Here is a 16,784-nt window from a genome sequence, read left to right as displayed (position 1 = left end):
CCCATTTATTGGGTTAAAAGAAGAGGCAAGACATCCAATTGCTCTGAAACCACAAAACATATAGCTTACAGCTAAGAAAAGGTATGCAACAAAAAATGAAACACTGTCTGGCATGACATTCATTTGTAGTTCAAAGATATTCTCACATTCAAATGGATTCAACTGTTCCCCCTCCCCCCAGAAAAGGAGATGCTTATTTATTAAAAGCAAAATCACATCTAAGCAATAGGACCAGACAGGACAACCACAGACACCAAGCCCAGAGATCTTTCTTACTCCTGGAAACTACGTCACAATACCTTTTTTAATTCATAGTATTTCCCCTCCAAACCAGCAGGTGTGTGCCCCTCCAACTCCTACTGGAAGGCTGGAAAAAGCTTCCTCATTTTCAGAAGGGCTCTATTCAGGGCAAGTTTACCCTCATTCATTCTTGAGTTAACACAAAATTAAGTTTGTACAAACTGTGTCCACCTTGTTACTTTGAAAAATACAATTGATTGGAGAGGGAAAAAACATGTCACTACGGAACGATGCACCTTCATATCTATGGTGGGGAGGGAGTCTGGCCTTGGAATTTGAAATTAAAGAACTAGAACAGACTAAAATCTTGCCTCTAAAGAGAAGTACACATACAGGATTTTACAATACCCTTTGAACATTAGTTATTTTTGCTTCTCTCCAGTTTGAATTTAAATCCTCTTAAATCTTTCAAGGTAGCATTAAGATCATGCCCTGGTGTCCTAGCCAGTGATCTCAGTTCAACATGAATTGTAATAACCACCATTGTGCTGATAAATTAAAGTACATCTGGTTGCTGCATTCACCTACTGAATCTGGACTTGCAATGCTTAACACATTAACAAACTATGTTTGAGGGAACTTCTCACCCAGCTAGAAGCATCCTCCTCAGAGACCTGATCCTGACTCCAGCACTGACTTCATGGCTGGTTAGTCTCTCCACTACTGTAAAATGAGGACAACTCTCATTTAACCCACCACACAGGTTTGCTGAGAAGAACTGTTAACATTTCTCAGTACTTTGAAAAGGGAAGAAACTATACAAAGTGCTACATATTGAGCAAGAACACCACAGAAACCCACATTTTACTTCTGGCTCAAGGGTTTCAGTTGCTTTCTCAAAGGAGCACAGCACAGTATATACCTATTATGCAAAAACTAAAAAGTCTTCATAAATGAGCAGAAATAACAACCTTTTTAAATCACAGTGTCAGGAGTAGAAACCTGAAAAGCAGTCTCAGATGTGCCCAAGTTCACACAATGAATTGTGAAAAATTACTTAAGTTCTTCCTGTTTCTGTCACCCAACCTACAAATAAAAGGATAACAGTCAAGTTTTCTCTTCGGACCAGCACGTTGCTTAACATTTGTTAGTCCATCAGTCCAGAGCAGTCTGAAGATCTGACTTAAGACACTGATTTAAACCATTAATTTGAACACCCTAGTCCTGCAAATACTTTAGTGCATTAACAGATCTGTTGCCACCAACAGGATTACTCTCATGCAGAAGTGTTTCCAATATCAAAGGTAACACTGCATTTCTGTTTAGACAACTCTTGCCAACACAAGTTTTTTGTGACTTGAAAGTAAAGTTGCTTGTTAGTAATAAAAGCAATCAGGACTTTTAGCAGATTAGCAGCTACCGTAAATTCAATTTATTTTTCAATGCTGACAAGTTAAACATAAAAATAGGAGAAACTAAGACCCACCATTCATCCATCAACACCTTATTTGCAAATTCCTCTCAATGGGGTGTGTCTCATCTCCATTTGATAAACCCACCCTCACCTAAGAAGAAATCAGACTACAGAGAGGGAGGCAACTTTTACCAGTATGTGGTGTGTCACTACCCGCATCCTGCTGCTTATGCCATTGGAGTGGGATATTTGCACAAGTGAGGCCCCAGTCACATCAAAACAGGCATGGGCAGAAAAGTGTAATTTAATTAAAACCTCAGACTGACCATTGGCTAAATTTTTACAACCAACTTCCTAAATTCTGAATTTCTGTGGCTCCCCAAGGCACACTGTGAACAACCCCTAGGAATGGATTCCTTAGCAGAGAGGCAATTAAAGAGGCACATCTGGTTACAATGTTCTGAATTGCAGTACCCGAATGACAGCAGGCACTCTGTAAGAGGAACCCTTGTATGCCTGACAATTTAACAAATCAAATAAAACCGCCCCTCTTCCTCCAGCCTGAAAAAGGTGTGGAATACAGAAAACTGCCTTGTTTGAAAGTTGTATTATTTTATGAAATCAACACTAAAATCTTCCACGATTATGATCCATTCAAGACCAATTCTATCAGCAATACAATTAATTGCCCAGCAAGACCTACTCATTTTTGTACTTTCATGAGCTCACATTGCTTATGCTCATGGTTCAATATCATTCAGAAGCACAGTATTTTCTCTCAGCATCTGCTCCAGCATTTTCCATGATTAGAAGTCAGGCTGCTAGGGTAATTTTCCTCTCTTTTTCAATAGTGATGACAGTATTTGCTTTCCTCAAAAAGTAACTCTGAAAGCACTCTGACTGCTAATTTCTATCATGCTATTCTGTGAATATTTCACATTTTGATCTAGGTGAGTGACTAACTTGTAATATACCCCTGTCACCCTCCTTTTCCAGGACATTCATGTTTATTATTGAGGACTTGCTTTAAAAATGAGCCTTCCATCACCACAGATGGCTTATTCCACAATCATCAGCAACTTATTCACAGTTCTGAAATGCAATTTTACTCTGTATGAAGCGTCTACTCTCTCTTTAGTCTTTTTGGTGTCCAGAGAACTTGTCATCTCTACATTAGCCATATATTAAAACCACTACATATACTGCAGTTGTTCATAAACCAGTGAGTCAAGAATAGCTTACTTGGGTCATCTTTTTGTCTGGCACCCTGACTTTTTTTCCCTTTAGTAATCTACTCTTCCATTTCTATTCCATTTGATTTCTGCAGTCCTAGCAAGGCCCAGAACAACAGAATGATTTTTGAGAACAAGTCAGTAATTTAAAATTCAGTGGTACCCTCTTCACTTCTCTACAAAGGCTGATTTTCAGAGGACATTTAATTACAGGCCTGAGTTCCTATTTTCTAAGCCTAAACACAACCCCTGAAGGCTTACAAGATTTGAGTCACAGCTGGAGCTGTGGTTACTATACAGTTTAAATATCAGCCTCTTTACTGTGCAATTTGTTTCGAAAATCAAATCAGATGCTGTGTCATAAACAAGTGCTAATTAAGTACTGAGCCGAAATTGGGCTTTTTTGTGCAAGAAAGGTTCTTAAATATCTGCATCTTCACTTTCATAAGAAACAATAAATACGTCAAGAATGATAATTATAAAAGGAAACCTACTATGGTACTTCCATGGCAGTACTGCTGCTTCTCCATCTCATCTGCTTCCATGTAAGAAGAAATGAGGGGGAAAAAAGTTGAAACCTGTATGAAATATATATGTACTAAGGCTCTTATTAATCTGATCATATAACCCATAATGCTTTCTTTTCCCTCAGAGAACATCACTCTGGGTTTCCATCACACAGGATTTAAACAGGCAAGGTAAACCCATCTCTCTTGTCACTCCAAAGCAACAGTGAAGCTCCTTATACTACCATTCCTTTTAAGTCATGATCTACATACAGTATTTATTTGACAGTAGCATTGCATTCATTAGATACAACACTTTCTTTGATAAATATCAAGAGAAGAACAGGAATAATGCATTTTAATACTTGGAAGGTTGCCTCTGAGTAACAATATTCTTGACTCCATTAATTAACAGGCTCTTGGCTACAAAGGCAGAATTAGATCTGTCAGTCACTGACATGGAAGGGCATGGCCAGTTGCACTGAAGATTGTCTGGCTGAGATCATTTCCACAGCAAAGGGAAGGATCCCCTGTGGCCTAGAACTTGTAATGAGTTTGCATCCATTACAGCAATAAACTGAATTCCTATTGCAGAACAGACAACTTCATGGCCCAAACAGATCCCTTACTCCACTGCCCAAGGCACAGTTAGATCTGTGGACTCTAATTCAACAAAACCAAATACAAGATTTCAAAATCTTTCATTGTTATTAGGAGAAAAAACATGAGCTCTCTGATCCCGTAACTATGAGTTGCCAATATTTAAGTGTGTCCCTTGTGAGATTTTGTAGAAGGAATGCACAAACACTAAGTCAACTGACTGTCAGGTTTCACAGTTTGATAAAAACTCCTTCAGAAGGACACAGTGCTCTCAAACAGCAGGCTCTTGCTGCCTGCAAACTTAATGAGTTCACTGCACATGGTGAACGCGGCTACTCGAGCTCCTTAATGAACCTGTTTGAGTGTGTCGGCCGAGATCTGCTCAAAACCAACTCCCTCTGGAGAATGTCTATTTATATTCCTTGACAGATAAAAAGACACAAGGTTTTTTTATATCCTGCAAGAGCAGCAGCAACCAGGAAAACTACTTTTGTAACGTGAAACACCTGGATTCCTTCTTTAGGGCTCATAAGAATACTAAGCTACAGTACTGAAACCCAAATGGAGACCTGTGACAGCACTCCATTAATTTCTGGACAAAGTAACAGCAAGCTCTGCAGATGTGTGCACTCTCCCAGTGTGAAAAGATCCCCCTTGTGTCCATAAGTAAAAACTTGCTTGATTTCACAAGCATTTGACATTTTAAGTATGACATTTGAGTCCTATATCCAGCCTCCTTCCAGGCTGTGGTGAAGAAAAGAGAAGCTCCATTTCTCATGCTGCTGACTGAACTTGTGCCAGGTAGGTATCCAACAAGAACAGTGGCACTCACAGCATTATGTACAAATCAGCAGCTGGAAGCTTGTCTAGAGAGCAATAAAATGAAGCTGCTGCCTTTCAAGTATCTTGTCTCTTTGTTCTAAGTCCATAGAAAAGTCAGAAAGCTCACCTGGATTCTAATTTTTCACCGAGACTCTGCATCAGAAATAGAAAATTCTGTACTTTAAAAAAAAAAGTACAGCCAAAATAAACAAAATTAAGTCTGAAAAATTACGATCTCCATAAGTAGCAAAAAGACCTACAGTCTTAACTTCCACCTTCCTGATCTGCTGAATTTTAGGCAGCAGACAAAAAATCATGCAGAAGAGATGGGTCACAGGTCTCTGCCAACTATCCTGGAAGGAAATCCACAGTTCATACATTAAGCACAGAAATTTGTAAGAAGAATACCATTTTTTCCTAAACAGAAGGGAACACTTTCAAGAGCAGACTCCAGCACTCAACCACATTTTCTGCATAGCTACTGAGCTCTTGTCTTCTGAGCAGACTCCAGCACTCAAATCAAACACCTTCATGTTCAGTGAAGTAACCAAAACACTTCCTTTTTGCAGGAATGGCCATTCTGTTCCAATACGTTTCTCTCACAAAACACTGCCCTACAATTACAATGCAAGACCTTTTCACCCATCATAAGTAACCTGGAATCTGTAACTAATTGCCTCAAGAACTTACCAAAATATATTGAATTTCCTTTCCTTATCTAAGTCCCCTGTGCCAAGTTCAGCTCTATGATGGTTCTCAACTCCTTCAGACTGGCACAGAATGTAAATGCTCCTTTGCTTGGCTTAACTAGAGGAAACTCCTCCTTCAACCAAGAAGTACCAAAGTGCCTCCTGTCCTGTAGGACTGTGAAGCCAGAATGAAGTGGGAGGAACAGGAGCAGCTGGAGACACCCAATGGGCAGCCCCTGGCAGCCTCCTCATGCAGAATAACTATCTCTAAGACAAACCAGAATGAGTCTAAAATGTTGCAAAAATAACTGGCCTAAAAAGAAAAAAACCCCACAACAAACCCAAACCCCAAACAGACAAACAGTATGTCCTGTCTCCCAAGGAAGGAAATCTACTGAGCACTGATAACTATTGCCAAAATGAAGCAGTCACCATGGGAGACAAAGTAAATCTACTCCCAATTTAGAACAAATGAGAATTAGTGTTAGACTGACCCAATCTTCTTCTTTAAGAAGATCACCGAAGTCCAGGCAAATTAGAAGTGGCTAAGCACTTGATAGATGACATGTAGGAAGTTACCAGTTAAAATGGAGAGGATTACAATTAATGCCACAATTGCAAGGAGGATAAGAAACTAAAAAGGGTAGAGGATCACAGGTTATTTCGAAAAAGGAACCATCAAGCCATACAGAGATTGATCCTTGCTGAAAATTAATATTAATCTTGAAATTAATGTTAAATATTCTCACCAATGGCTAAAACAAAATCCAAATAATTACTAATGTGCTAATGAAATTAGAGATGTTATATGGCAAGCAGAATCTTGAAGATTTGGGTAACAGAACAAACACAAGATGAACATAAATCAAAATGTTACATTATTTCCATTAAAAATTAGGAACTCTAACTGAGAAGAGGGAAGGCGGTCCTGGGATATGTTCTCATTAGATAATGATGGTTCACCATTAAGATGTGGCCACAAAGATGGCAAATACTACCATAGGATAATGTATTAAGTGAAACACTCCCAGAAAAGATATTCACATTACTGCTTTTGTACAAGGAATCAATAAAAGATTCCTAGAATGTTCTACATAGTTCTGGTCATTCATGTTTCAGGGAGACTAACCAAATTCTGCAGCTGTTGAAAAACATCTGCTAAGATGATCAAAAGTTACAGGAAACGTCTTATGACAGAAAGAAAAACAAATTAAAAAATGCTGGTTTATCCTGACCAGATCCAGCTCAGAGAACATCATGACTGCTCTCCACAAACACCAGCAGACTGACACAGGGCAACAAGGAAAGCTGTTCAAGCTCAAGCACAGCACTGGCACAAGAACAAATGGGAATGAATTACCCAGGAATGGAGTTAAGCTGGAAAACAGGAACAAGGATTGTAACTTTCAAAGTAGTCAAGTTTGGAATAGTTCTACAATGGCATAGCAAAGAGAACTCCACTTAGGAGCTGCTTTGAATAGTTTGCAAAAGCTCTAGAGAGACCACTGCTTGCCAATACCAGACCTGCACCTGTGCTCCACAAGACCTGCCCCAATCCCACACAGAGATGTGTCTTCTCACTGATGGGCTCTTTACAGTGTCTGCAGAAAGGCTTATTTTAAAGTCAATGAAATTATAGATATGCAGGAATATCTTCTTGTCAGCAAAAAACTTGCAGGACATTTATGCTTACTTATAAGCAACAGCTGGAACAAAGTTCTAGAGCAATACACCTCACTGGAGTCATCCCAGCCAAGGGAAGAAAAAAAATAAAACAGAAAAGTTAAAAAATAATAGAGAATGTAGATTTTTGTCCTTTTGAACATATTACCAACAGAAAGCACCTTCTGTCATATTTGAAGGGAGTGTTAACATTGTTTGGGTTTCTTCAGAAAACTGCTGAGATGGCTTCCAAGCCCCATCTTCTAAAGCAAGATCAATTCATCATTTCCTGAGCCTACACCCCCCTCTCATTGTTCCAGCTTGCAGGAGGTGAATGACACCTGGCTACACTTCTCAACTGAGAGTTCTGGCACATCAGGAACGGCTCTAAACAGACCCAGTGAACAACCCCCTGGAGAATTGCCAACATCTTCTTAACAGACAGAATCTGAGGCCAACTATCCATAAACTCAAAGCAACTCCTACATAAACACTGTTCCATTCTGCACTGCTCTCACAATAAATTACAAACGATGTGTGTGGAAAGGGAGAGCGACTACATTGTATGACAGACTTTCATGCTAGACCATTTTTCTCTGAAACAACTAGAGACTGTTCTGGTTGCTGTACGAGCAAGCATGGAAATAGTCTGACTCTCTTTTCTAGTCAGAATACAGTCCAGACTTGACTGGTATCCAAGCAAAGACTGCCATTATCTTTCTCCACAGTGTTTAATCCATTCTCTTACACTTGGGTGAAAAAGAAGCCCCTTTTAAATACGTAAGAATAACTATGACCTAAGCTGGAAATATCATGAGAAAGTACTCCTACAAACAGAAAAATCCCACACAGGCACAGAGCCAGCTGACAAAGACCAGACCAGCGTTCTGCACTGGCTGGTATCATCCAAAATCCCTCTCCACCATGTTCTTCAGATCTGTTTTGCTCCAGGTCCTTCTGAATGAGATAGCCCCACCTAGACTACAGTTATAAGTACACTTATTATTGTTCTGCTAACATACAACTGCACTTAAGGACTTTATTCCTTCATAGTATGTCCCTGCAACCATTACCTTCTTATCATGGGATGAAGAAAATTAAACCAGCACTAAGATTTTTTGCTGCTTCTGGTCCAAACTGGTTACTCCAGTGGATTCTGCCAAGTGGTTGCACAGTTCCTGCCCACAGACTGTAAATACTTCTGTCCTTCCCTCAGGAAGGCTGGAAAGACCCCTTGCTGAGCTTTCCCATTCTTCCTGATTCTCTCCTTTCTGTTGCTCTCATCAAGATAAATGCAAAAGACTCTGTTTCAGTAATGGGGGAGGGGAAATTAAATCAGATGTTTTTAAATTTTTAATACAGAGGAGGACTGGAAGCAGCTAGAGAGTGCAAAATGATGATCAATCACTTGTTTCCAAGGAAAATCATTGTGGAAAAGTGAAATAACTCAAAACTAAAAGTCATCACCGCGGTTTCCGAGGCCTTTTGCCATCCCAGATAACAGATCTGGCTGTGCAGGCACGGCTGCAAGCAGGCTGAGCACCCATTGGTTAACAGACATGGAACTTGCACATGAAAGAGAAAAAAAAATGAATTTCAATGCAGTTTTTAGAAATACTTGTCATTGTTTCAGTATTGCCATTTAGTGAATGGGACCGATTTCTCTCTCAGTAGGGGATGATATTTTAATGATGTAACAATGTACTTCCCAGAAGAAAGACAAGCCTCATGAGGCAGATTAAAACTGAGAATATTCAGATCCCATTAAAATCAGACAGTTTCAAGCCATTTTTAAAATTAATTTTGTTTAATGATAAAATGTGCTATCGTAACAGGTGGCTAGCCAATTGTAAAATTAACCAAAACATGGTCAGAAGCACAAGACCAGCTATTAGAAGAACACGTTTCTTTGTATTCTGCTCTCTTTTATCAGTGTACCAGATGACTCTACACAAACTCCTCCAGTCCATGACCCCCCACAAATTTCTGAGCTTCAGCTTCCTCCTTCTGCAAGCAGGGGTGGCATTTGTCCAATACCAGCATTCCTCAGGACCTCAGAAAAAGAGACATTATAAAGCACTGACCAGCATCCTGTCAAGGAACAGCTTCATGTCTGGTGGCTTATTCGCTGTATTTTGAGCACTTACTCTTCAGTTGCAGCCTCGGACTCTGCTGAGCTGCAACTCATTTCCAGTTTCCACAGATGAACACACAGTGGATTCAGCATTTCTGTGCAAAATCACTTAAAATATATAAAGACTATGCCTTTTTGAGCATCTCCTAAATGGTAAGGAGGAGATAAGGAAGACTGAAGAAAATATTCATTACTGGAAACACTAGTTAAGCTTGCTACTGAGAACAGTGAAATATTACACAAACCTCACCAGTAGACGTGGAGTTTGGAATGACACAATGTAATAAGACAAAGAAGTGTGAAAACTGCTTATTCCATCTGCACTGGGGAATGTAGCATGAAAATCTTTACACAACAAAATCAAGTCACTCAGCTTGGTGGTTTTCCTGGTCTTACTTGTGACTTACATTTATACCCTAAATAGTGTTGCAGCAATCACTGAGAAAATGAGTATGACAAGAATACATGACAATCTATACAGATGAGAAAAGGTCAGTGGAATCCCCTCACTCAATTCTTACTTAAAATTCCTAATTTCCAGGTATAAATGACTCTCCTTGTAAAGAAAGTAAGTACATTCCATTAACATACCTTACAATACAAACTACCGACACAGTAAAATCCACAGAAAACAAAATAATGGATGAGCACATCCACTAGACAAGCATATCCACCCAACAATTGTACATCAGAAAATACTTTCTGATCCCCACTTCAAATATTTTTAGACTGTGAAGTCAATTTTAAATGAGACCAGACCATGAAGTTTCCTCTACTGGTTAACATTTTGTCTCAAATCATTCTTTCTGCTACCTCAGGAGCTGCCAGCACTGAAAATAAACAAGAAAACAACCTAAGTTTTTATTTTCATTCCATTTATGGCCCAGAGATCAGAGCTTGGCTGGCCAACAGAAATACTTCAAAGATGACCATTTATTTTTTTCTTCATTAGACATCTCTTAAAGGTGCAATCTGTGAACACTGTTCATTCCTACCTTACCTCTAGAGATGATACACAGCTATGGAATAATTTTATTTTCTTCCTCTAAAATCCTCATGACTTTTTCTATATCACAAGCCACTATAGGATATTGAGAATGTTGAGGCCATTGCACATCTTGTACCTTCCAAAGATTATTTATGAAAACCTTTGCCTAACCAAACTTTGTGGTTAGAACAATCTGCTTTATCTTACTAATGAGAATGATAATTTAGTACCAAATACTCATGAGGAATTATAGCTCTGCTGACTGGCAAATAATTTGCCAAGGCAGATTAGTTTAGCTGCATAAAATAAATATCCACCTGCACATTCTAGCACTAATCAGGGCGTGAAATTAAACTTTTTATTCAGTGGGAAATAACTGCTGCAAGGCGGCGATTTAGTCTGAGAAGCAAATATTAAGGTCAGCCTATTCTCTCTGATGTTTATGGTACATATTACAGTGTGGAGAGCTTGGTGCAACAAATTTGGCTTTTTAAGTCCATGAAACTAAATTCTTCAGTGATGCGAGAGCAAATTTGCCATTTGCTTTTCTAATTGCATACATTTAATGGAGCAAAGTGGCTGAAATGAAACACTACCAGGGAAGTGAGGGTGAAGTTCCTGAAGTACCAAAGGCCTGCACCAAGTGCACAAAAATCCACAGCACTAAGTTTGGGATAGAAAAAAATAAATCAATGTTTTCTTTACAAGACAATGGTCTCAACAAATACCCAAACTAAGAGGATGCTAATTTCAGTACTATTGGAAAAAATTGGTAAGAGTATGTTTAATATTCAAGCAGGATTTGCAACCCCACATGCAGGAGGCAATGCTCTTGCTATCCCAGCTTATGAAATTGTTCTCATGGCTTTCCTGACACCTTTGCTTTGGATACTCAGGATTCTCGGCCACAACATCCAGGACACAAATACATTATTAGGAGGACTGCAAGGTTCTCAAAGAAGATTGTTTTAAAACAGAGTTAACAAATCATGTGTCTTAAAAATCCCAGTCCTACTGGCACCATAAATCATTCAGTACAAACAGAACATCTTTCAAAGTATAAGCATTTGTCCATCTTCCCATATATAGACATACACAGAAAAAAATTCCAACTTCATTACTCTTCAGCCTCCAATATCACTGACTATTCTTTCTGTATTATCTTCCAGTTGTGTGGAAGCTCCTACAAACATGGGAATATAGAAATTAATGAACTTCAGACTTCTCCCTCATTAAAAAAAAAAACACCTCCCCCCCAAAAACAAAACCTAAAAAAACCCCAACCCCAACCAAAATAAACCCCAAAGTAGTTCTGGTTCTCTTGTGAAACTGGTATGGCCATCAGCACCTCCTAGAACCATACCCACAAAGAAAAGGAAAATGGTCATTTGGGAGTAAAACACAAAAAAAAGACACTTATGGAGAATGATAGGAGTGATATCTTTCTATTCACAGGCCAGGAAATTAAATGAATTATTGCAAATTGATTCATTAAAAAAAAGTGAGAAAGGGAAACGTCATTAAACATCAAGCTTTTGCCTCTCAAACCATCCTGCATGGGATCCCAAACTGGTCAGGTACTGTTCCAAGCAGTGCTAATTAAACACAACTGAAGTTGTCACTAGTCCATTGAAGAAAACAGATGTTGCTTCACAGAGCTTTGATATTTTTCTTAAATACCTTTCAAAATGAGGAACAAAAAATATGAACTCTTATAAAAAGGGCTTTATTGTATTTTTATAGCATATTACATACCTTGTTACAATCATTCTGTTAAGTGTGAATGTCAGTTTTATTTTCTGTCCCTTTTTTCCTGGCTATTTACAAGCTTTGTAAGAATCGTTCCTTAATTAAGTCTAAACATAGTTTTATATAAATGGATTCCTGGAATTAAAAACGTTCAGACTTAAGAAATGACTGTTACAGAGACTGTAACAGGCCGTAAAAAAGAATGCCACTTTAAACAAAGATTTCTCATTTTAATTAAAAAGATAATCATCAGATCATTCGTATACTTAACAGAACCATTTGAAGCTACTTGGAAAAAATATCTACTATTCTATGCAGGCTTATGTAGTTTACTTTATATGACATTTAATCAAAGTCTCAGTTGAGCCTATCACACTCACACTTTAAATACTGTATCTACAGTTTCAAACACATTCAAACATGAAAGTTACTTATCGAGCACCTCAATTTCTTGTTCTTTTGTAAATGGTTATGACAAGGGAAATTCCATTTCCTGAAGGCATAAAAGTAGAGCTCTCTAAGGCAAGGGGGTTTGGGCAGGGCTTTTCTGTGCATTTTTTCAGCCAATGGGCATGTTCAGCTTGTGCATCACTCTCTCTCACACTGTACTTCATAAAGAGAGGAGTTCTATCTGCAGTGTTGTACAACATGAAAAAGGGCTGAAGTGAACTAAGACAGGCCCCACTCCAGTAAAATCCTTGCTGTAGCTGCAGAACATTGAACCGATATAATTTTAAAAAAATCATATTTTAAATCTATGAACCCTCTTTCATTCAAAAAAACCCCAACACTGATGACATGTAGAACACATGATAGAAAACAGTCATTCATCAGCAAAAATCTTCCCTGGTGAGCAGTTGCTTAGCATTGCTTAGTGTTAATACACAGCAATTTAATATCAGAGATGAATTAGAGCTTATTAAAATGTAGAGTAAGCAAATGAAGTTAAATAAATTACTTAAACCTTAAAATATTAGTTTATACATATTGTACCTGACCATGGATAACTAGGAAACTGATACCAGCTATTAGTTAAATGCCACACTGCTTCACTGGCACGTAATGAAGCCAATATCAGCCCCTGAGAAGGCAGCTGCCTTCTACTCCCATCATGAGGTCGCACAGACAGGAACATACAGAGCAACAGAGTAGAGTTTGTCTTTCAAAGCATCAAATAAAGATGCCTTAAAGCAAAACAGTTTCATTCATGATATTAGCATTGGATGAAGTTTCCACATGACATTTTTCTATTAGAATTAGACATTAAATGAAAAACAAATCACCAGGCCCATCTTGCCTGATAACTCGTGACTCAAGAGAGCTGGCAAAGTCAATGTCAAAAATCAGGTACTGACATTTTTAAGAGGAATAAGGTATTACCTTCTAGAGAAGCACAAAAATACTACCACCTACAGGGTTGCTTTTCAATATGAAATGAAACCTACCCCAACCACGTATCAAAACCAAAATGAGCTCTCCAGCTTTTGATAATAGGTCTCATGTCTCCAAGATATATTTGAGTATTTACCTACGATGCTGCCTGGGAAGCTCTCAGAGACAATCAATAATTAATAGCAAAGCCCACCCCAACCCCAACTGTGAGCCACCTAACAAGGAAAATGTACATGATGTCACACACTCGGATGGACAAGGCAATAAATACACTGGGAATGATTCAGCATTAGCTGAGAGGATGCACGAGCATCTCTGTGCAGTAACTGCACCAGTGGCATCACTGCTGTGCAAGCACTTCCTGAGCACTAAAGGCAGAAACAAGAAGACTTCTCCTAAGAGGGCCAAGGTGATACTTAAGTATCCAAAAAACCTACTTGTGCCACCCCTCCATGAACACAAGAAGACCCCACCAAGTCTGACAAAAACTTTACTGCATCAGCCCTAATTAGAGTTTCTGTCCTAGACAGAGACGAGCTAAAGCAAGAGCCTGAGATGTGTTAAACTAAAGCTTTGCTCACTCTCCTCTCAACATGTAAGCAAAAATAAAAAGTTCAGAGTGGAAGGGGCAAGCCACATCTTCCAATGCACATTTTACAAGTATTTTGCATACAAGAGGTATTTCAATAAAACATGGAAGAACTCGGGGTTAGCTTTTATCAGTGCAGCCTGATCTTGGTAATTCCTCCCTTTATGTGGCGCTTTTAACAGACACGTCTCCCATAAGTGCAGCTCTCTCAGCTCAGGCCTCTTCCCAGTGTCAGGGAGCTCTATTGTTCCAGTGGGACACAGCCAGCTGCAGGATGGACGGGGAGTCCCTCAGCCTCCACACCCAATCTCAAAACGCCCAGACTAAGCCCTTGAAAGGGTCCCTTAGCACAGGAGGCAAAAAAAACAGCCTATGAGAAGTCAGCGTAGCATGTTCACAATGTTGTCCGGCTGCAGACAACAATGTTTCAGCAGAAACTTCCTGGGATGTGAAACTCACTATCTAGAGGCAGGTTGTAATTACCAAGCTTGGCCAAACACAAGTGCAGCAGGATCTGGGACACTCCTTTGGCCGACCACACACCAAAGAAGCATATTCATTATTACTAATTGCTACCTTGCCTATTTAGGTGTCCATAGCATTTTTCCACTTCACTGAGCTGAGACCATAAATCTGACAAACTTGGAGACTACTAGCAGCAAAAAGGTCAAAAAGTCTCAGGAGAAACAAGTTCTTCCAGATTAAAAAACAAAAGCCAAACAAGTGTTTTGAAGCTCAATTAAAAACTAACATTTGAAACTAGTGTTTCCTCAATTTTATTTTGGCCAGATGTTTGAAGGTTTAATAGAATTCCTTCTTCCTGATGAGCTTAAATTTAATTCTGTGCCACTGGAAGCACTAAGCCAAAACAAACTTTTAGCAAGTGTTGCCAATCAGTTAAATTATATCCTTAGGGAAACAACAGTTTGGGGCACCTGAAATCTACATTTAGTTTAGTTGGCAACACTTTGATTTCATTTCTAAAATCTTACATTTTCTGGCCAAACCACTTAGAAATATCAATAAATGAAGAAAAAGAATACAACTACAGTTTAAGTGCACAATGCCTCAAATCTACGTAAAGTAGCCACATTTGAAGAGCATCTTGGATGCAAGTGCCCCCCAGGCTGTTTTCCATGCCCAAGGCCAACTCACAGACCTAAACAATGTAGGTGCACTTCGCAGTGACTATGACTGATACGCTGCTGCGGCAGCAGGTGAAACGCTCCAGTGTCAGTATTTACAGCTCCCGCGGTAGAATGGCAGAAAAAACAAAATTACAGAGACATGGTGTGCAGTACAGCAGGATATTCTGAGATGTATAAAGAGCAGAAATCAAGAATTACATGCGCAAACCCAGTGCCTCTGGGCCCCTCTGCCAGGTCCTGCCTCACTCGTTTCCCTTCCGCCGCTCCCAGGTGGCACCTGGAGCCCCCTCCCCCTCCTCCCAATGCTCCTTTTCCGCGGATCTGGGGACCCCGCTCTGGGCACGCATCCCCTCCCCGGCAGGCATCCCCTCCCCGTCTCCGAGCGCCGCTCACCAACCTCCCCCGCCCGACAGCCCGGCGGCTCCGGCCTGGCCCTGCCTCCCCCCGGTCCCCCTCCCCACTGCCCTCCGCTCCATCGCCCCCTCCAACCCCGCCCCCCCCCCAGCCCCTCCACACGCACAGATGCCCACTCGCCGCCGTCACCCGCGCCGGCCCCTCACCATGAACTTGAGCGCCTTCTCCTGCAGGACGGCCTCGGCCGGGTCCATCGTCCCGCGGGGCCGGGCCGGGGCCGCCCCCCCGCTCGGTGAAGGCCTCAGCCAGCGCAGACGGGAACCTGCACTGCCCCGCGCCCCCCCACCGCGCCCCGCCGCCCGCGCCGCGCATGCGCTGCCCCGCAGGCCCACGGGAAATGGAGTCCCCGACCGTGCTACCAGCAAGGGCCCAGACCGGGGAGTAGAACTACAAATCCCAGCAAGCCTCGGGGCAGGGGAACGTCGGGATCCGGTTGGCGCATGTGCCACTCGCTGTGGTGGGGGCCGACGGGAGATGTAGTTCTATAGGGCCGCGATAGTGCGACGGATGCGCAGGCTCTGGGTGGGCACGGGCGCGCGGGCGGAGGGGGACGGACAGAGGGAGGGACGGACAGAGGGAGGGACGGACAGAGGGAGGGACGGACAGAGGGAGGGACGGACAGAGGGAGGGTCGTCCCCTGCCGCAGACCTTCCCCATGGGGCGTACGTCTGGATCCCAGGTCACCGCCCCGCGCTCTCGGCCATTAACACCTCAAATCTTAGAATCACGGTCACAGAAGATGCTGAATTGGAAGGGACTCATCAGGATCATCGATTCCAGCTCCTGGCCCTGCACGGGACCATCGCAAGAATCCTACCATGTGCCTGAGACCTCTGTCCGAACACGTGACCTGTGCCAGGCTTGCCCTGTGCCCACTGCTCTGGAGAGCCTGTTCAGTGCCCATCCACCCTCTGGGTGAAGAACCTTCTCCTGATGTCCAACCTAAACCTCCCCTGACTCAGTCCAGGCCGTTCCCTGCAGTCCTGTCCCTGGCCACGAGGGTGAAGGGTTCGGCCCCTGTCCCTCCACTTCCCTAGGAGGGCTCTGCTGCTCCCACGCTTTGGCTCCAGCAGCGTTCCATGCTCGCACACTGTTGGTGTTCAAGTCGATTGTTGCTGCTAAACCTTCTAAAGTGAACCCCCTGCACGGGGATACCAAAAATATCTGGTGACTTCCATTCAGAGAGAAAGCTGGTCTGAAGGTCC

General features: G+C 41.4%; 1 protein-coding gene across 8 annotated transcripts in view; it reads right to left on the bottom strand.

The window, feature by feature from the left end:
* BTRC (beta-transducin repeat containing E3 ubiquitin protein ligase) overlaps positions 1-15,860 on the bottom strand; it is a 113,499-nt gene extending 97,639 nt beyond the window's left edge. For 6 of the 8 annotated variants that reach the window (XM_071564414.1, XM_071564418.1, XM_071564419.1 and 3 more), the window contains exon 1: positions 15,726-15,860. In XM_071564414.1, the coding sequence (XP_071420515.1) occupies positions 15,726-15,773 (48 nt within the window). In that variant the 5' untranslated portion in view covers positions 15,774-15,860. Of the gene's footprint in view, positions 1-15,562; positions 15,601-15,725 lie in introns of those variants that run through there. The other 2 variants (XM_071564420.1, XM_071564416.1) reach the window with 2 other exon arrangements.
* Between the last annotated feature and the right edge of the window lie 924 nt (positions 15,861-16,784).

The sequence above is a fragment of the Pithys albifrons genome, chromosome 9, assembly GCF_047495875.1.
Source record: "Pithys albifrons albifrons isolate INPA30051 chromosome 9, PitAlb_v1, whole genome shotgun sequence".
NCBI classification, from domain to species: domain Eukaryota; kingdom Metazoa; phylum Chordata; class Aves; order Passeriformes; family Thamnophilidae; genus Pithys; species Pithys albifrons.
The sequence above is the reverse complement of the archived record's forward strand: the minus strand, read 5'-3'. Positions and strand labels throughout refer to the sequence as shown.